Source organism: Leuresthes tenuis, unplaced genomic scaffold (genome assembly GCF_036924035.1).
Source record: "Leuresthes tenuis unplaced genomic scaffold, fLeuTen1.0.hap1 SCAF_24, whole genome shotgun sequence".
Taxonomy (NCBI): Eukaryota; Metazoa; Chordata; class Actinopteri; order Atheriniformes; family Atherinopsidae; genus Leuresthes; species Leuresthes tenuis.
The window spans coordinates 28,985,396-29,007,184 of record NW_027325378.1 but is presented as its reverse complement, the minus strand read 5'-3'; the positions used below and the strand labels follow the sequence as shown (position 1 = coordinate 29,007,184).

The window sequence follows — 21,789 nt, the reverse complement described above, 5'->3', positions numbered from 1 at the left end:
GGGAGGATGATGGCACCAGTGCTCCTGACACCATCCTTCCGTCCCCGTGTGTTGTGGCATCCCTGACTTGGGAAATTGAGGAGAAAGTGAGAGCTGCCACAGAGGGTCAGCCTGGTCCAAGTGCCTGCCCTACTGGTTGCTTATTCGTGCCTGCAGCTCTGAGGTCGGATGTACTCTTGTGGGCCCATGGTTCTAAGTTGACCTGCCATCCTGGGATCCAGAGAACCCGGGAGATCCTTCTATAACGTTTCTGGTGGGCCACGTTACAGGAGGACACCCGGGAGTATGTCAAAGCCTGCCAGACCTGCAATCAGAATAAACCATCGCATCAAGCACCATCCGGCCTCCTACTCCCAGTGCCACATCGCCCCTGGTCCCACATTTCAGTGGACTTTGTGACAGGCCTGCCACCATCAAATGAGAAGACGGCTGTTCTTCCCATTGTGGACCGCTTCTCTAAGATGGCACACTTTGTGTCCTTGCCTAAGCTCCCGTCAGCTAAAGAGACAGCCCACCTGCTCCTCAACCACGTCTTTCGCCTTCATGGGATTCCTGTTGATGTTGTCTCGGACAGAGGGCCCCAGTATTCATCAGTGTTCTGGCGGGAGTTCTGCAGTCTCTTGGGAGCCACCGCCAGTTTGTCATCCGGGTACCACCCGCAATCTAATGGCCAGACTGAGAGGAAGAACCAAGAAATGGAGACGGCCCTCCGGTGTATGGTGTCACAGAACCCATCCTCTTGGTCCCAGCATCTGTTGTGGGTGGAATATGCACACAACACCCTTACCAGCTCCGCCACCGGTTTGTCTCCTTTCCAGTGTGCCTACGGTTACCAGCCTCCTCTCTTCCCAGCCCTGGAAGGGGAGGCCTCTTGCCCTTCAGTTCAAGCCTTCATCCGTCGCTGTCGTCGGACCTGGAGCCATGCTAGGGCCTCCCTCCTGAAGGCGGCAGACCGATACTCCTCAGCAGCCAACCGTCGTCGCTCTCAAGCTCCACAATACCAGGTGGGCCAGAAGGTTTGGCTTTCCACCCGTGACCTTCCTCTGCGTGTGGAATCCAACAAGCTGGCTCCTAAGTTTGTCGGGCCCTTCGCTATTGAGAAGGTCATCAATCCTGTGGCAGTCCGGCTCAAACTCCCTCGGTCTATGCGGATGCACCCAACATTCCATGTGTCCAAGGTCAAGCCGGTCAGCGAGAGCCTGCTGGTGCCCCCCCCCCCGTCTCATTGAAGGGGGACTCACATATGCAGTGCGCCGCATCATTCGCTCTCACCGACGTGGAAGGGGCTGCCAGTACCTCGTCGACTGGGAGGGCTACGGTCCGGAGGAAAGATCCTGGGTTCCTGCTCAACACATTGTGGACCGGGGTCTCATCCAAGTCTTTCACTAGCAACAGCCGGACCAGCCCTCCCTCAGCAACATCGGCAGGGGCCCTCGCCATAGGACGCCTTCTGCTGGCCCTTCCACTGCCCCGGACCAGTGGGAGGACTCCCTGTCGGAGGAGGAGGCAGTGGACCCACTGGCGAACTCACCTTCCTCACAACCTGAGGATGGGGAGTTCTCGGGTTCTCCCGAGTTTTAGCCCGCCTTCCTGTTCCCCCTCCTCCCACCCTGGTTCCTTGGACTTGTTTTGGGGACGTCAGGGGCTGTCCCTTGAAGGGGGGGGGGTTCTGTCACAGTTTAGTCATCCAACCATCAGTAATTTTCTATTGATCCTGCTTCTGCCCCACTCGGCCTGTCAGTCACACACACCTCAGCAGTTAACTCCACTCACCTGTGCACACAGCTGCCTCTCATCACATGCAATCAGCCCAGCATATAGTCACCAGCTCCACACTCTATCCTTTGCCAGATTGTTCTTTGCCATGCAAGTCTTTCCAGCGTTCTCCTGCCAGCTTTACCGGTACCGACCTCGCCTGTCCCTGATTCCCTGCTTGGTCTGCCTCCTGGTAATTCGACCCAGCCTTCTGTCCCTGACCAAGAACTTTGCCTCTCCTCTCCTGATTCCTGTTTGCCGGTTTCTAAACCGTTTGTTTGTCTGCCAGAGTCTCAGTAAAGCCTTGAACTTTTTACCACTGTCTTCTGACTCCTTTGTACTGCAATTGAGTCCAAACACCACCCGTTACAATAGGAGATGATTTTTTTTCTTCTTTTTTTTTCTTACTATTCAGCAACCCCATGTGGAGTTTGCATGCCCCGCCTCCCCCATTTGCATGAGCTCTTTCCAGGTACTCCAGTTTCTCCCACTGTCCAAAAGCGTTCATGTTATGTTAATTGGTGATTTAATTTGACATTGAGTCAATGTGAGCATGCATGGTTGTTTGTCTCATTGGGATCTGTGTTGATCATTTGATGGACTGGTGATCCATACACTGTGTACCCTGCCTTTTGCCTAATCCAACTAGGATAGGCTCCAACCCATAACCCTGAATTGGATTAGGTGGGTACAGAAAAGGATGGATGTTGAAATGAGTTTGAAACAGTTCGGACAACAGTAACAAAAAAATGGAAAAATAACCAACTGGAGGAACACCTAGCAACTAATCAGGTTAATCAGCAACAGGCCAGTAAAATGATATGATAAAAAAAGAGCATAGGGTGACAGTCTCTTAGAGGTAAACATGTGCATAGCTTCAATAAAAAGCTGTCCACAAATTGTGGAGCAATTTCAGAATAATGTAATTCAATGTAAAAATGGCAATTACTTTGAATATTCCATCATCTACAGTACATAATATCATCAAAAGATTCAGAAAATCTGAAGACATCTCTGTGAACAGGGACACAGCTGAAATATTTAGTCCCTCAGGCAGCTCTGCATTAAAACCAGACATCATTCTGTCCTGGAACTCTGCCGTCTTCTCTGGACCAAAGCTCATTTAAAATGGAATGAGGCAAAGTGGAAAACTTTTCTGTGGTCAGATGAAAATCATGGATGCTGCTGCATGGCTTCGTAGTAGAAGAGTGCAGGGGCTGGACTGACCTGCCTGCAGTCCAGACCTTTCACCACCTGAGAATATTTGAAAAACAATCCTCTTGGATCTTGAAGGCATTTCGCCTCTCATCCAAAAGGCTTCTTCAGTTCTAAACTAGATGGTTGAGAGAGTCAGCTTATAAACAGAAAGGGTCCCGTTATCCCTTATCTTAGAATTATCATGACCTGGATGAATGAGAATCTTCATCAACATTTAAAATACAACAAAGAAGACCCAGGACTGCTGAGCAGCTACAATCCTATATCAGACAATAAAGGGACAACATTTCTTTCCCAAAGGTCCAGCAGGTGGTCTCCTCAGTTCCCAGATGTTTACAGACTGTTGTTAAAAGAAGGGGACGCTACACTGTGGTAAACATAGACCTGTCCCAAATTTTTAGAGATGCGTTGCTGCCCTCAAATTCACTTTCAACATTTCATATGATTTCTATGATCTATGTGTGAATGTGAATAAAACATTATTTTATAGTTTTTTTTTAATCACAACATTCTGTTTTAATTAAAATTTTACACTTTGTCCCAACTTTTTTCAACTAAAGTTGTACACGACATGTAGGTATGCCAATAGATGATGTTTCTGTGAAACAGAAATGACCAGTATTCTGCCTGAGTAGCTGTGATAATCAGGAAGTTTTCAATACACAGGACAAGATGTTAATATCCTTTGTGTAAGCACATGTAAGAGTTCGTAGATTAATTCTAGGCTATGAATGCTGGAGTTATGGTTAGTATGAAATTTCTGAAATTTTGGGATACATTATCAGTCGTGTTTGTTTGGTTTCAAGGGTATTTCGGCCATTCAGACTATACACCCTCACCGTCCCTATGACTGTTGTATTGACCTACTGCCTGGGTCTCCTCTTCCCTCTAACCGTTTGTACAATCTGTCTCGTCCTGAGAGAGACAAAATGCAGAAGTACATTCAGGAGTCTTTAGCAACAGGTGTGATTCGCTCCTCTTCCTTTCCAGTGGGTACTGGTTTTTTCTTTGTATCCAAGAAGGATAAGACCTTACGTCTCTGTATCGATTATTGTGGTGTCAACGCTATAACAGTCAAAAATAAGTATCTTTTACCACTACTGGTTTCTGCTTTCCACTCCCTTCACCAGTCCACAGTATTCACTAAACTGGATCTACGTAATGGTTATCATCTTGTCCGCATTCGGGAGGAGGATGAGTGGAAGACGGCATTCAATACCCCTCTTGGCCATTTTGAATACATGGTTATGTCTTTTGGTTTGACCAACGCTCCTGTGATTTTTCAATCTTTAGTTAACGATGTGCTCCATGATACGCTTAAACGTTTTGTTTTTGTTTATTTAGATGACATTTTGTTTTTTCCCACAATCAAGAGGAGCACTACATGCATGTCAGGTTAGTCCTCCAAAGGTTGCTGGAGAACAGACTCTTTGTTAAAGCCGAAAAGTGTGAATTTCATGTTCAGTCTGTTTAATATTTGGGCTTCACCATTGAGAAGGCACAGATTCGCTCTGACCCAGTCAAGGTCCAGGCAGTTGAATTGGGTTTGCTCATTTCTACTGGCGCTTTATTAGAGATTTTAGTAAAGTAGCCACGCCTCTCACCCAACTCACCTCCACATCTCGCACATTTACTTGGTCAATAGAGTCAGAACTGGCTTTCCTAAGACTCAAGACACTGTTTACTTCTGCACCTGTCCTTATTCAACCTGACACCACAAAACCACAAAATCCCTGTGCCTGCTTTTCACGTTGTCTTTTCTCAGCAGAGTGTAATTATGACATGGGTAATCGTGAGCTGTTGACAGTCGTCCGAGCTTTGGAGGAGTGGAGGCACAGCGGGTCTGAGACTCCTTTTATAGTTTAGACTGACCACAAAAACCTATCTTACCTTTAAAGTGCTAAGCGTCTCAATTCCCAACAGGCTAGGTGGGCACTTTTTTTGGGTCAATTTAACTTTACACTTTCTTACAGGCCTCTCGTAATTGTAAGCCTGATGCCCTATCCCACCAAACAGAGTCAGCCAGCCAATGACCCATCAAAGCCTGTTCTTCCTGCTAGCTGCTTTGTGGGAGCAGCCCATTGGGAGGTTGAGCGGCAGGTTAAGTAGGCCCTCTCCTGTGATCCTGGTCCAGGTAATGAACCACCCAATTGCCTGTTTGTTCCTGAAGGTGTCAGGTCTCGGGTGTTGCAGTGGGGGCATTCCTCCAACTCGGCCTGCCATCCTGGAGCTGCATGTACGCTTGGGCATATACGCCAGTGGTTCTGGTGGCACCAAACAGTTTATGGTAGCATGCTCTCAACGAAGGCGGTCGCATTTCTCTTCTCTCCTCTATCATCTCCCTTATCTTGAATTGGCTCTATATGAATGAATTGGATTATGATTACAATGAACTGAATTCCAATTGGCTTGAGTTGGACTATATTATTTAAGTGCCTTGAGATGACAATTGTTGTAATTTGGCATTATATAGATAAAATTGAATTGAAAAATTGAATTGAATCTTCCCTGCTTTTCTTCACGTCTTGTCCTATCTTGTCTCAAACTTTGGTGCCTCTCTCATCCCACTTTTCATGTCTCTCTGTTAAAGCCAGTTTCCTCCTGTGCACTTGGCCCTCCTGCCGAGGCCCCTCCTCCCCCCTGGTTGTGGATGGCCATCCTGCCTTCTCTGTTAATCGGATTTTGGATGTGCGTCGACATGGCATAGGTTTTCGTTTTCTGGTGGACTGGGAGGGATGGGTTGGAGGAACGCTCTTGGGTTCCCCGCCGGTTCATTCTTGACCCGTCCATTATTACTGATTTCTACAGGGCCCACCCTAACGCCAAGTGTAATGCCTGTCAAAGCCACAGCTGCAACTCCAGGGCCTGCTTAGTGTTTATTTTATTTTCCTGATTTTCCATCAACCAGCAGGAGGAGGGGATGCCATGCCATGCCAGAAAGTCCGCATTATCAGTGGTTATTCTGGTGTTCTAGGTTAAACCATTGTCTGCGTCTGCTGTTTTTGGATTACGTCTTGGATTTCGCTTTACGTTTTGGATTCCATCTTGCGTATTAATTTGCATTTCCTTTGTCCTGTGCCTGAGCTCACCTGTGAGTTTGTTGCCTACCTGCTTCTGTCTGCTACTTCACCCGTTTCTGTGTCTCCGCTCCTGGGGCCACACTTCAGCAAATTGTGACAACGCCCTTGAGTAAGGCTGGTTTTGCACCACTGATGAAGGCTAGCTGGTATTGGAAGGATGTCGTAGGTTGCTCTGATTATGAAGCTCAGGTGTCTCGCGTCCATTGCCCACGCCTCCTTTCAGACGATTTTCCTCCTCTCCAGACTATCTCACCGTGTCTACTGTCCCTGCTTGACAAGGAAGACCGCCTTGGCCCACCTCGCAGCTTCCTCCTGATTGCACACTTCCTCCACCACCATCTTCCTCCATTCTGGAGCTGTGGCCTTACTCCAACAAGGGTCTAGGTGTAACTCCCATGGCCCCTCTTCCTTGCTAAATGGCTAGCAATGTCAGCATGTCTCAGAGCCGATGTTGCCTCCTCCACTGCTGTGGAGTATTGTTACAGATAAACTTTGATCTTTCCAGTAAAAGTGACTGTTTGCCAACATCTATTTGCTTCCCACATTTTGGCAGTGTGATTGTATTGTTCCACAGACATACCAGAACACAAATAAAAGCTAACACTGGCGTAGGTCACCTGCACAGACCATCAGTTAAGGTCTGCTCTCCAATGCATAGTCATGATAACGACAGTTCACTGGACATACTTACTGTATGTCCTTCATGAGAAATTAATGGGCACCCTGGATCCATTCACAATGCAGTAATCACTAATACAATAATGCAATAATTAAAATGCAGTTTCCTTTGTAACTATTTTGTTGTGCCTTATGATAACAGAAAATACTGCTGAAGGCACCTTTAAATAGTTGCTTGCATATATATCACCTCTGAGCACTTAGGGGCTTAGTACAATTATGGCATAAACCCTGAGTGTTGATGACTGCGTGTTATATGTTTTCATATTTAGGGTGATCGCTGTGTTTTGCCAGATGAATGCCCGTGTCATCATAATGGTCAACTTTATTATAGCAATGACACCATCATAAAAGACTGCAACACATGGTAATATACAGAGCAATTTGACTGCATCGCCTTCGATTAAAATTTTACTATTTTGACTGAATATCTGAACATTACTCTCCCCTGCAGTGTGTGTAAAGAGCGCCGCTGGCACTGCACCCAGTCCGTCTGTTCTGGAATTTGTGTGGCAACTGGTGATCCTCACTACGTGACATTTGATGGCCGCTGCTACTCTTTCCTGGGTGACTGCCAGTATGTGCTGACAAGGGAGACCAGTGGTTTGTTCAGTGTTACAGCAGAGAATGTGCCATGTGGAAGCACTGGGGTCACGTGCACCAAGTCAGTCACCCTCAGCCTGGGAAACACCGTCATACACCTGCTGAGAGGTAGGAGTTTGGGATCATAGGAACAACAGTGTGTTCAAGGTTCTATGCTGTGGTACGATGAAGCAACAGACCCTATTTTTGTGGGATTTTAACTTTGAACCCCGTGATGACCATTTGTTTGCTTGAAGGGAGCATGTTGTTTTTATAACAAAATTTCACATCTAATGTCATATTAGAGGAAAATACAAAACTTAGGGGACATAGACCTACTTTGGCTACTTGGTGAGTAGCAGGGAACCAGTTTCTTGAGATAAACAGTCTTTTGTGTGATATTTAGGTAAAGCTGTGACAGTAAATGGAATGCCGGTAACACTACCAAAGTCCTACAGTGGCAGCGGTCTCACTTTGGAGAGAGTCGGCCTGTTTGTCTCCCTTTCTTCCCGACTTGGAGTCACTTTGCTGTGGGATGGAGGTAGGATAGTCTCTCGCACCATCCCTTTTTCAAACCACGCTCACGGAAAAATCTCCGTTGTGGATGCAAATATTTAACAAATGTTAATTAAACAAATGGTTCTTTTTATGCTACCTGTTTTTTCCAGGCATGCGTGTGTATGTGCGTTTGGCGGCCCACTTGCGGGGTCGGGTTGGGGGCCTGTGTGGAAACTTTGATGGGGACACAGAGAATGACTTCACAACACGGCAGGGTATTGTGGAGTCTACAGCTGAACTGTTTGGAAATTCTTGGAAGGTCAGCAGTTCCTGCCCTGATATAGAGGACCAGGACCTCAGGGACCCTTGTGCTGTGAGTTCAGTACTAACATACATGCATAATCACAAGTATTTACTGCAGTCTGTTTCTGATCAGCAAACAAACACTTCAAATTACATCACGTTTTCAAACTTTGGCCTCTCAGCTGAACCCCCACAGAGTGACTTGGGCCAGAAAAAAATGTGCGGTGCTGACGCAGGAGCTCTTCTCACTGTGCCACCCTGAGGTACCCTTCCAGCAGTATTACGACTGGTGTATCTTTGATGCTTGTGGGTGAGTGACAACGCTTATCTAGACATTGTCAACACGTGTTTCTTTAAAAAAAAAACACATTTCTTCAAAAAGAAAATGTAACTAAGTAAAAAATGACCAAAATCTGTTTAGTAATATAGAATCTATCGTTTTATCCTGTCACCTGTCTAAAAATTGAGTTTTGTTGGAAAAAAGTCAAAAGTCAAAGTCAAATGTATTTGTACAGCACATTTCATCTACAAAACAATTCAAAGTGCTTTCCATAAAATAAAAGCATTGCAGCAGGGAGCAGAAAAAGCATTAAAAATATGTAAAAGAATATAAATAGTAAGAAATAAAATAATTAAAATGAATTAAAACAAGCAACAGTCTGGATAAGTTAAAAGATATCGTGCAGATTTCATGCATAGACACATGAGAAAAGACATTGTTTTAACCTGGATTTAAAAATGTCTACATTTGGTGACAGTTTAATCTCCTCTGGCAGTTTGTTCCACTTGTTTGCAGCATAGCAGCTAAATGCTGCTTCTCCATGTTTAGTCTGGACTCTGGACTGGACCAGCTGACCTGAGTCCTTGGATCTAAGACAGGGATGGGCAACTGGCAGCCCCCGGGCCGAATGTGGCCCTCGCCCTCATTCGGAGTGGCCCTCGGATTAATTTCTGAAAATTATAAAAGTGTGTCCTCTACCGCGCCTGATCACTTTTAAGTTGTAATATCAGAGTTCCTATGCAGTCGCATCTTCCTACGTGCTTCCACCGGGTCTTCTCCAACATTGAGGAAGAAAGATCAAGCCATGGCAAAAAGCATGAACTCGATCAAGAAAATCGTGTCTTTGAGGTGAAATGGGAAGTGGATTATCTGTTCACCGAATTTAAAGGCAAACCTATGTACCTAGTTTGCTTGGAGACACTATCAGCCATGAAAGATTTCAACCTATGTCGCCACTACAACACTTTGCACAAAGTTAAATACGAGAAGTATACTGAAGCTGCCAGGGCTGCTCTCATTGCCGACCTCAAATCAAAAGTACACAAACAACAGCAATTTTTTACCAGAGCCACAACCACACAGGAGGCTGCCCTCACGGCATCTTATGCTGTTGCGCTTGAGCTTGCTGAAGCAAAGAAGTTCTTGTCAGACGTGATTGTGAAGAGAAGTGCAGTGGAAATGGCTAGAGCTTTTGGTGATGCTAACCTGGTTAAAAAACTTTGATACGGTTTCTTTGTCCCGTTGCACAGTGACTGGTAGAATTTTTGACATTAACGGTGATGTTGAGGGGAAGATGAAACAAGTTATGCATGACTGCAAGTACTTCTCCCTGGCCTTGGCTGAAAGTACAGATGTGATGGATGTCAGCCAGCTGCTGATTTTCACAAGAACCGTTTACAGTTTGTTTGAAGTGCACGAGGAGTTACTAAAAATGGTGTCTTTGCACGATACCACCAAGGGTATGGACATATTCTACGCCGTTAATAGTGTTGCAAACTCTCATGGCGGCTTGGATAAGCTATCGGCTGTTATTACAGATGGCACACCTGTAATGCAGGGGAGATGCACCGGATTCGCAGGGCTCCTTCAACAAAGCGGATAGAACTGCCCTGTACTACACTGTATCATACATCAAGTGTATGAGAAGTCCTATTGATTTTGGGCCAAGACACTGAACTTTAGCCATGTTATGGACTTGGTGACTAAAGTACCAAATCTCATCCGAGGAGGGAACAGATCCCTCAGTCACAGGAGATTTATAGCCTTTTTGGATGAAGTGGACGACGCATATGAAGATTTACAAATGCACAGCGAGGTCTGATGAATGAGTCAGGGAAAGTGTCTTGAGCATTTTTTTGCGCTGTACTCCAAAATTCCAGTGTTTTTGGAAGACAGCGTTCGTGGTGATATAAGTGCTTACTGCAGGAAACTCAAAGACACAGCTTTTCTATGCGACATGGCATTCCTTTCTGACATTACTGCACACCTCAATGACCTGAACACAAAGTTGCAGGGGAGAGACCAAACTGTGTGTGACCTGTGTGCACACATCAGCGCAAATTAGACCTGTTCAAAGAGGGATTTTCATCCCATCATCCGAATTTGACACACTTTCCTGCTTGTGAGGAGATGTGAAGAAGTGTCCCAGAGTGCGAAAGCTTACTTAACAAATATAAGACCGATATTGAGAAACTGCAGGAGCAGTTCAAGCATCGTTTCAGAGATTTTCACGCAATGCAGCCACAGGTAGCGCTCTTCGTGGACCCCTCTCCGCTGCTGTCAGCGAGCAACCTTCTGAATTGCAGCTTGAACTTTTGCGACCTGCAGTCTGATCTGTTTTGTTCAGGAGAGGCGCAATGAGAAAGGAATTTCGTTTTGCAGTCTGCTGCCTGAATGCCGCCTCCCACTCCTCCGAGATTTTGCTCTCTCAATGACCAATATGTTTGTTAGCACATACATTTGTGAGAGCAGTTTTTCGACAATGAAGCTCATCAAGTCAAAAGAGAGAAACAGGCTCACGGATGACACTCTTTTTTTTTATCTGATGCGAATTGGATGCACAAAGATTGACAATGATATCCACTCTATTGTGCGCCAACAGGCAAAGCCACAAGTTTCTCATTAAAGGAGAACCAGTCATGCTAGGGCTGAGGTACAGCAGGTATGCAAAGGAAATATTAAAATCTTTGAGTTTGGGATTTTTATGTATGACTTTGTACTGGAAAAAAACCCAGTATGTGGTTATTTATTTGTTTGCTTCAAACCTTTTGTTGTTGTTGAAGAAAAGTAGATCTGTTATACATGCATTTGAGCATGAAATATATTAAGATGCTGTGATATGTTAGTTCAATAAACATGCAGACATATACACATATTTTGGTCTTATTTAGAATGGAATTTTTGTCATAAATCTGGTTTGGAAGTTCAATTAAATTAAATTAAATTTTATTTATATAGCGCCAGATTACAACAATTGTCATCTCAAGGCACTTAGATAATATAGTCCAATTCAAGCCAATTGGAATTCAATTCATTGTAATCATGAACCAATTAATTCATATATGCAAATTCAAAAAATAATATCCTAGCTAAGGAAACCAACAGATTGCACTGAAACTTGTCTTTAGTCCAATCTCCCGTCCTGAGCCTGAGGCGACTGTGGAAAGGAACGAGTCCATTTAACAGGAAGAAACCTCTGGCAGAACCAGAACCAGGAAGAAACCTCTGGCAGAACCAGAACCAGGAAGAAACCTCTGGCAGAACCAGAACCAGGAAGAAACCTCTGGAAGAACCAGACTCAGGAAGGGTGGCCATCCGCCTCGACCAGCTGGAGTTTGAGAAGAGGGAAAAAGGGGGATAAACACCATAACGCCATTCAAAGGATACCTGTTGGAACAGGGAAACACAAGTTAATAACCACAATAATGTCACATGTACATAAAATCAATTGAGAAATTAAACAGGGGGAAAAAGAGAGCAAAGTGAGGAAAGGTGTGACAGATGAGGTCCCCCAGCAGTCTAAGCCTATAGCAGCTTAACTATGGGATGTTTCAGGGTTACCTGAGCCATCCCTAACTATAAGCTTTATCAAAAAGGAAAGTTTTAAGCCTAATCTTAAAAGTGGAAAGGGTGTCTGCTTCCCGGACATTTACTGGCAGCTTATTCCACAAGAGAGGGGCCTGATAACTGAAGGCTCTGCCTCCCATTCTACTTTTAGAAACTCTGGGAACAACAAGTAAACCTGCAGTTTGGGAGCAAAGTGCTCTGTTAGGAAAATATCTTACAATGAGATCTTTAAGATATGATGGAGCTCGGTCATTAAGAGCTTTATATGTGAGGAGAAGAATCTTAAATTCTATTCTGAATTTAACAGGGAGCCAATGAAGAGAAGCTAAAACTGGAGAAACATGATCTCTCCTGTTAGTTCTCATCAGAACTCTGGCTGCAGCATTTTGGATCAGCTGGAGGCTTTTCAGAGAATATGTGGAACAGCCCAATAATAAGGAATTACAGTAGTCCAGTCCTGAAGTAACAAATGCATGAACTAGTTTCTCTGCATCACCCTGAGACAGGATGTTCATGATTTTAGCAATATTACGAAGGTGAAAGAAACGCAGTCCTAGAAACCAGTTTTATATGTGCATCAAATGATGAATTCTGGTAAAAAATAACTCAAGGTTCCTCACTGTAGAACTAGAAGCCAAGGAAATACCATCTAGAGTAACTATATAACTAGACAATTTCTCCCTGAAGCGCTCAGGTCCAAAGAGAACAACTTCAGTTTTGTCTGAATTTAGAAGCAGTTCTGAGTCATCCAGGTCTTTATGTCTTTAAGACAGGCTTGTAGTCTGACCAACCTATTGGTTTCATCTGGTTTCATAGATAAGTACAGCTGAGTATCATCAGCATAACACTGGAAAAGTAAAAAGAATCGGTCCAAGCACAGAACCCTGAGGAACTCCATGACTTACTCCAACGTGTGAGGAATAGTCTTCATTTACAAGAACAAACTGGAATCTATCAGATAAATATGACTTAAACCCGCCTAATGCAGTTCCTTTAATCCCAATAACATGTTCAAGTCTCTGTAACAGAATGCTGTGATCGATCGTATCAAATGCAGCACTGAGATCCAACAGGACAAGCACAGAAACAAGTCCGCTATCAGAGGCTAACAGGAGATCATTGGTAACTTTCACCAGTGCCGTTTCTGTGCTATGATGCACTCTGAATCCTGACTGAAACTCTTCAAACAGATTATTTCTATGTAAATGATCACAAAGTTGAGCTGCAACTATTTTTTCAAGAACTTTAGACAAAAAGGGGAGATTGGATATAGGTCGATAATTAGCCAACACTTCTGAATCAAGAGTAGGTTTTTTAAGTAAAGGTTTAATTACAGCAACCTTAAAAGTCTGAGGTACATATCCTATCAACAAAGACAGATTGATCAAATCCAATATGGAAGTGTCAGTTAAGGGGAAAACCTTCTTGAACAGTCTGGTTGGGATTGGGTCTAAAATACAAGTTGATGGTTTAGAAGAGACTATTGCTGTTGTTAGCTCAGAAAGATCAACTGGGCAGAAGCTGTCTAAATACAAATCAGGTTCTAAAGATACTTTTAAAGCTGCTCTACTTGATGATACATCAGTGATAATCATGGGAAGGATTCCATTAATCTTCTCTCTGATAGAAACAATTTTATTGATGAAGAATCTCATGAAATCATCACTGCTGAGAGTTAAATGAATACATGGCTCAACAGAGCTCGGACTCTTTGTCAGCCTGGCAACAGTGCTGAAAAGAAACCTGGGATTATTCTTATTCTCTTCTATCAATGATGAATAATAAGCAGTTCTAGCTTTACGAAGTGCTTTCTTATACGTTATTAAACTATCTTCCCAGACTAATTGAGACTCTTCTAAATTAGAGGAACGCCACTGTCTCTCCAGCTTTCTTGCAGTCTGCTTTAAAGCAGCTGTGAATTATACCAAGGAGCCAACCTCTTCTGACTGATTACCTTCCTTTTCAGAGGGGCAACATTGTCCAGTGTTGTACGCATTGAAGCTGTAGTGCTGTCAACAAGAGAGTCAAGTTCTACTGGAGTAAAATTTAGGTAGCCGTCCTCTGTCATATCTGCACATGGCAGTGAAGAAAAGGATGATGAAATCAACTCTTTAAATCTGGTTACAGCATTCTCTGACAGACGCCTTCTATATGTAAAATTCTTCTCAGAAGCCATATAGTCGAGAGTATTATTAAGGCAGTGAGTAGGTCTTTGAACACTTTGAGAAAATCTAATAGAGTCTAATATAGAATTAAAGTTAATATTTAGGCTGTCATTTTCAACATCTACATAAATATTAAAGTCACCCACTACAATGACTTTATCTGTACTCAGCACTAACTGGGATAAAAACTCTGAGAATTCAGACAGAAACTCAGAATAAGGGCCAGGTGGACGATACACAACAACAAACACAAGAGGTTTTTGTGATTTCCACTTTGGGTGGGAAAAACTGAGAATCAGAGATTCAAAAGAGCTAAAACTAATCTTGGGTCTAGGACTGATTAGTAACCCTGATCTGAAGATAGCTGCCACTCCTCCTCCTCTGCCTGTGGTTCTAGGAACATGAATATTTAAATAGTCAGAGGGAGTTGATTCATTAATGCTAACATGATCCTCCTGCTGCAGCCAGGTTTCTGTAAGACAAAATATATCAATATGATGATCACAGATCAAATCATTCACTAACAGAGACTTCCAAAGGAGAGATCTAATATTCAGCAAACCACATTTAATAGTTTGATGTTTTTGTTCAGTTAAAGTTTCTGTTTTAATTTTTTTGCACAAGAGGATTTGCTCCTTTTGTGTTTTTTGATTGGGGGGGGCAGCATCATTTGGGAAGCCGCAGAGAAGTGTGTAAGACTACAACTCTGCATCCTGGTCTCAACCCTGGGTTGTCATGTTTTTGGATGACTAATAAATTCGTCCATATTTCTAGAAATGAGAGCTGCTCCTTCCAAAGTGGGATGGATGCCGTCTCTCCTCATCAGACCAGGTTTTCTCCAGAAAGATTGCCAATTATCTATGTAGCCCACATTGTTTGCTGGACACCATCTGGACAACCAGCGACTGAATGAGGACATGCGGCTAAACATGTCATCACTGGTCAGATTTGGCAGGGGTCCAGAGAAAACTACGGAGTCCTACATTGTTTTGGCAAAATTACACATCGATGCAACATTAATTTTAGTGACCTCCGATTGGCGTAACCGGGTGTCATTACCGCCGACTTGAATACCGTATTTCCGCTTATCCTTAGCCAGCAGTTTTAAACAGGATTCTATGTCGCCCGCTCTGGCCCCTGGAATACATTTGACTATGGTCGCTGGCGTCGCTAATGCCACGTTTCTGACTATAGAGCTGCCAATTACCAGGGTTTTGTCCTCAGCGGGTGTGTCGCTGAGTGGAGAAAATCTATTTGAAACGTGAACAGGTTGATGGTGAACCGGGCTTGACTTTAGGACTATGACTCCTATTCCTGACAGTCACCCAGCCACTCTTAAGTCCCGGCTACTCGGGGACGACTAATAGAGCGAGCTACGCTAGGTGGCTCCGCACTGACTGAAGGGACCTGGCTCGCTATCAGGTGGTTTTCAACAGTGCAGAACCGAGCTTCCAATTCAGATAACCTTGGCTCCAAAACTACAAAAAGACTACATTTGTTACATGTACCATTACCACTAAAGGAGGCAGAGGAGTAACTAAACATCTGACACACGGAGGAGGTGAAAGCAGGAGATGGAGGAAGAGAACTGGTAGCCATGCTAAGCTAGAGAACCAGACACACCGCTAAAAAGTGAAAAATAAAGACTAAAGATCTGTAAGAGTGAGTGTTAGAATATAACAAGTATGGGATAGAGTTAACTATGCAAGATGTGTAAATTATAGGGAGAAATAAGATGATTATTAGTAGTTCAAGAGGAGCGAGAAATGTCACAGTGCACACACAAAGCAACAGGAAGTGATGCAATACGTCTTACCGCAAAGCAAAGCCGTCAACCAGAGAGCTATCCTATGTGGCCCCCTGGTAGCGCTGATTAAATATTGTGGCCCCCTCCATCTTTTAAGTTGCTCCAAGAGCTCTGCTGGGTTTATATTCTCTGAACATATCACAGATGTATTTTGGGCCAAAAATGTTCTGGGATTTGTAAACCATCAGCAGACTTTTAAAATCTATTCTGTGACTAATTGGAAGCCAGTGTAAAGATTTTAAAACTGGTGTGACGTGTTCAGATCTCTTAGTCCTGGTTAAAACTCTAGCAGCAGCATTCTGGATGAGCTGCAGATGTTTGATGCTCTTTTTGGGAATTCCAGTTAAAAGACCATTACAGTAATGGAGTCTACTGGAGATGAATGCATGGATGAGTTTCTCCTGGTCTTTTTGGGAGATAAAACCTTTAATTCTGTTGATGTTTCTGAGTTGGTAAAAAGCTGCCTTGGTGACAGCTTTGATGTGGCTGCTGAAAGTCAGATCTGAGTCTATCAACACTCCAAGGTTACGAACTTGGTCAGTGATTGTAACGGCCCGAGTCTCAAGATATTTACCAATGCTGACCCTCTTCTCTTTGCTACCAAACAGAATGATCTCAGTTTTGTCTTTATTTAATTGTAGAAGATTCTCCCTCATCCAGGAGTTTATTTCCTCCAGACACTGACACAGTACATCTGCTGGGCTGCAGTCGTCTGGTGACAGAGACACATAAAATTGTGTATCGTCTGCATAACTGTTATAATTGATGTTAAAGTTCTGTAATATCTGACCGAAAGGTAGCATATACACGTTAAACAGAAGAGGTCCAAGAATTGACCCCTGGGGGACTCCACAAGTCATGGCCTCTCGCTCAGATTCAAAGCTGCCAATTGTAACAAAATAACTCCGGCCTTCTTCTAAATAGGACCTGAACCAGTTAAGGACCGCTCCAGAAAGTCCAACCCAGATTTCCAGCCTGTGCAACAGGATTCTGTGATCTACAGTATCAAATACAGCGCTGAGATCCAACAGAACCAGGACTGAAACATAATCAGAATCAGTATTCAACCTCATGTTGTTAAACACTTTGACCAGAGCTGTTTCAGTGCTGTGATGACATCAGAAGCCTGATTGGAAGTTATCAAGACTTCCACTTTCATTCAGAAAGTCATTGAGCTGTTTAAATACAACTTTCTCAATAATCTTGGATATAAAACAGAGGTTAGAGACAGGTCTGTAGTTGTTCATCACAGAGGCGTCTAGAGTTCTCTTCTTTAGGAGTGGCTTAATGGCAGCTGTCTTTAGTGACTTGGGAAAAATGCCTGATGCCAGTGAGCTGTTAACTATTTGTAGGAGATCACTTTCTACTGAGGTAAAAACACCTTTTAAAAAGGCAGATGGTATTATGTCCAGAGTGCAAGTTGTTGATTTCAGATGCCAAGCTGTTTCCTCCAAGATTTTTAAACCAACAATATTAAATTGTGACATAACATCAGTTATTTCTAGGTTTTAGACACAGATTAGTTTTTGTTGTTTGTCTGTGTGTTCAGCCTTCCTGCATTCTGTTTTCAGGTTTTTGACCGTTGTGGTGTTTCTCCATGGTGTTTTCTGTTTGCTTAAGGTGCTCTTGATTCTTATCGGTGCAACAGCTTCCATTACATTCAAAGTTTATAAGTGTCAAGTTGAAATGATCCAGCAGTCTGTCAACAGACTGTGCGCTCATTGTTGGTGACATAGCTACGGCCTCCCTGAACTGAGCACTTGTTTTCTCAATAATGTACCTCATCTTAACTGAGAAGCTGGTTGTTTGAACATTCTGATTGATCAATAAATCAAATAAAATACAGAAATGGTCAGACAAAGCCAAATCAATAACCACAACAGAAGAAATATCAACACCTTTAGAAATGACCAGCTCCAGAGTGTGACCTTGAAGGTGGGTCGGTTCTGTTACATGTTACCAAAAACCAAACGTGTCCAGCACAAAAGAAAATTCTTTGGCATTACCATCCGTCATATTATCTATGTGAAGGTTAAAATCCCCGGTCAAGATGAAATGGTTAAAATCAGTCGAGATAACAGACAATAATTCAGAAAATTCATCAATAAAACTTGCGCAGTGTCCTGGAGATCTGTAAATGATTAAGAACAGAATTTTAGGAACACCCTTTAAAATAAAACTAAGATATTCAAAAGAAGTGAAATCACCGAATGAGATCTCTTTACACTGGAATGTATCTTTAAATAAGGCAGCTTCTCCCCCACCTTTCCTTCCATTTTGGCATTTATCCATAAAACTAAAATTTGGGGGTGCTGTTTCATTAAGAACAGTAGCATTTGTGCTTTATGTCAATCCATGTTTCTGTCAGGAAAAGAACATCTAAATTGTGTGAAAATATGAAGTCATGAACTAACAGTGACTTATTGGACAGAGATCTAATATTAAGTAGAGCGAGCTTTGTGGAGTTTACACTGGTCTCTGTTGTATTCTGAGTTGTACGTGGTACCGTTAGATATAGGGTTGTTTTCCTCGCTGCTGTGTCCTTCACCCTTGTCTGTACAGTTATGTTTGGGTTTGCCGTCCCAACAACATGATGTAAGTGTGCACCAAGTAATCTGCATCCAGTTCGATTTGGATGCACGCCATCAGGTCTGAAACGCTCCTTACAGTTCCAAAAGACAATGAAGTTATCAATGAACTTAATCTCATGGGCGATGCATGCATTTGACAACCATGTGTTCAGGCCGAGAAGTCTGCTGAAAAGTTCAGTTCCTTTACCCACTGTAGGAACGGGGCCTGAAACGGAGACACAGTGTGCCCCATAGTGACGCAGTCTCTCCAAACAGCAGAGTAATCTCTTTCTTCAGGATCTCAGAGCCAGTCTTCCTTCTCAGAATATCAAAAGACCCCGCATGGACAAAAGGCGCATTCCCACTTTAGGAACCTTTTGCAGTTCCTATAACCTTTTCAGGAATAGGGCCGTTTTTTCACGCATTCGGACATACAGGAACTAGGGACCACAGCCCTCAGCTCCTGTAACCATTTTAGCTCCTTCTCTGAGGCAGGGTCTTTTCTGGGTTCCATAGGATCACATATGACGTAGGTGTTTGGTGGCTGTAGCTCCGCCCCTTGTCTGAAATGTTTACTCATACGACACGGACACAACTGGCGCACGTTTAATAAGCTAAACTCGGACGTCGTCTCCTTTGTCTGCGGCGCTCTGCTCTCCTTCTTTCCTCCATGAAACGAAGAAGTATCGCCTGCTGCTGGATTCTTCGTCTCCTGACTTTCGCTGTGAGCTCTTCCAGCCTCCATCTTAGACGCCTGATGTGATCGTCCATGATTAATATCACCGTCATGCAGACCATGAACACGGTGGCCTCCTCGCTCTCCATGTTAGCTTCTTGGTTGTGTTGTTTTCTTCTCTCCTTACTTTTCACGGGTTTTGTTGTTGAGTGTGGCGCTAAAGTAACACGTGACTGTTGCAGATGGTTGCGTCACATCAGTCCCTGTCAAGGTCCCTGACTCATGTGCCAATGCAAAATGAAACAGTTCCCCTGGGGAAGGGCAGTTCTTAGAACTAAATTCGAGGTGGACAGTTCTTAGAACTGCGTTCTTTGAACTCTCTGTCCGAATGCGGTTACTGATCCTCATGCCATCTGGATGTGTAGACAGAATGGTCGGCAAGATATCTATCAGTTGCCTGACTGATGTTTCAGAAAAAGTTGTATTTTCTGTCTTTGCCATTCTGACAGGCTGTGTTATAGAGTCCCCATTCAGAATGGTATCTATTCCATTTCGTGTGGAAGTGTTGATTGCTTCTGACTTTGGTTTGGCACCAACACTGTTACAGTAGGAGATATCAGTCGGACCGGCCAGTTTGGGAGCTTCACCAGATATTCCAGTGTCATTTGGACACATCCAGGGAAGCGTGTCGGCCAGGTCTGCAGTGTGAGGCTCCACATCAGCTGTTATCCCGCGTAGAAAAGTCTGAGTTAGTCCTCTGGCACATGAAGACTCCACAGCCTGCACAGGAGCTATAATAGAGTCAACAAATTCCTCACTTGCATTTTTCTTGCAGCGTTTCAATCCTCTTCTCAAGCTGTGTTATCCTCACAGAGAGTCGCTCACACTCTGTGCAGCTCACTGATAATGCAGGGTTAGGAGACATTGTTCTGTCCGATTCTCTTTGCAAACAGGAGGGCTAATACCGTTTACAAGTATACACTTAAAAGAAAAGGAATACCAGTAAAAGAATGAAATTATATCCAAGACTAGTGGAAAGAAGTAGAATGATTTAAAAGCAAATAAAGCTGTAAGCAGCAGGAGGAAGCAGAGACACGTCAGCACTAGGTGCGGCTGTAGCTCAGGAGGAAGAGCAGTTGCCCACCAATCGGTGTCCTTAAGACGTGCTGTATGCTGTATGAGTGTGTGTGAGTGGGTGAATGTGGCATGTAGTGTTAGAAGCGCTTTGAGTGGTCAGTTAAACTAGAAAAGCGCTATACAAGTACAAGTCCATTTACCATTTACCACTCTTCAGAAGCAAGAAGTAAGTAAAAGAGAAACAAAACTTCCAAGAGCAAAGCAACATTTGTACTACCACTAAGACGAAAACACTATAAAATAATCCTCAGCAGAGAGGATGTAATCTAATGGTTCCTCTGGCTGATCGTATTTTAATCTTAAAATGTTGCTCTGAGAATACGTCTCTGTTTTATCATTTGTTCTGTGCGTCCATGTTTTAGCTGTGACTCAGGTGGGGACTGCGAGTGTCTCTGCACAGCAATTGCTTCATACGCTGAGGAGTGCAACCGGCGAGGGGTTTACATCCGCTGGAGGTCTCAGGACCTCTGCCGTATGTCACACACAAATCCACAAACACTCACACAGACACACCCACGCACATGCACACGCACGCACGCACACACACAGAATGTATAGAGTCCATGTTCAGTCTATGTACTTTCTTCTTGAAGCTTTTACTTCTTTTACCTGCAGCTCTGCAGTGTGAGAAAGGCCTGATCTATGAACCCTGTGGACCAGCTTGCTCGCCATCATGCCCCAGTGTTCAACACAGTCCATATTCTCAGTGTGGTGTGCTCTCCTGCGTAGAAGGCTGCTTCTGCCCTGCTGGCACTGTTAAACATGGTAAACCAAACTATATTTTATAGAAAGGGAACATTTGCTTTATTATTTTGGTTTGCAAAGCTGTTGAAGAAGCAAAATTCTTACATATATATACATACATGTTTTCTATCTATAATCAACAGGTGATGGTTGTATTGTACCCATACAGTGTCCATGTGAGTGGGAGGGCTCCATGTTTCCACCTGGAACTACAATCACTCAATATTGCCAGAACTGGTCTGTCAGTTTGAATTATCATATATATATATATATATATATATATATATATATATATATATATATATACATACGTATATATACATGTGTGTATATACATGTATGTAAATATATCATTATGTGTTTATTTCTTTGCCTCTTTGTATCCAGCTCATGTGAGGAGGGTGTGTGGCAGTGTGAGGGTGTGGCTTGTCCTTCTCCTCCACCTCCATGTCTGGAATCAGAGTTTACCTGTGCCACTGGTCGCTGCATTCCCTCTCAGTGGCTGTGTGACAATGAGGATGACTGTGGTGATGGTTCAGATGAAATCTGCCTATCCAGCTGCACCCCAGATCAGTTTCGCTGTATCAGCACACCAAGGTGAATCCAAATGAACTGTAATGTATCAGCCAGCTCAGTCTGTATGTGGAGATAATGAAAGACCAAAACTTTTGCCTGTGAATAGAAGAGTCCATCATTTGTCAGTCTGCATGGGGTGGGCTCAATGGAAGT

The 21,789-nt window shown here is 43.6% G+C and overlaps 1 protein-coding gene across 1 annotated transcript in view; it reads left to right on the top strand.

Moving 5' to 3' along the window:
• Nucleotides 1-21,789, top strand: part of sspo (SCO-spondin) — a 145,238-nt gene that overhangs the window by 19,572 nt on the left and 103,877 nt on the right. The window contains exons 19-27 of the mRNA XM_072378859.1: nucleotides 7,004-7,098; nucleotides 7,186-7,442; nucleotides 7,720-7,854; nucleotides 7,982-8,184; nucleotides 8,297-8,424; nucleotides 20,679-20,788; nucleotides 20,932-21,081; nucleotides 21,204-21,297; nucleotides 21,448-21,657. Of these exons, the coding sequence (XP_072234960.1) occupies nucleotides 7,004-7,098; nucleotides 7,186-7,442; nucleotides 7,720-7,854; nucleotides 7,982-8,184; nucleotides 8,297-8,424; nucleotides 20,679-20,788; nucleotides 20,932-21,081; nucleotides 21,204-21,297; nucleotides 21,448-21,657 (1,382 nt within the window). The remainder of the gene's footprint in view (nucleotides 1-7,003; nucleotides 7,099-7,185; nucleotides 7,443-7,719; nucleotides 7,855-7,981; nucleotides 8,185-8,296; nucleotides 8,425-20,678; nucleotides 20,789-20,931; nucleotides 21,082-21,203; nucleotides 21,298-21,447; nucleotides 21,658-21,789) is intronic.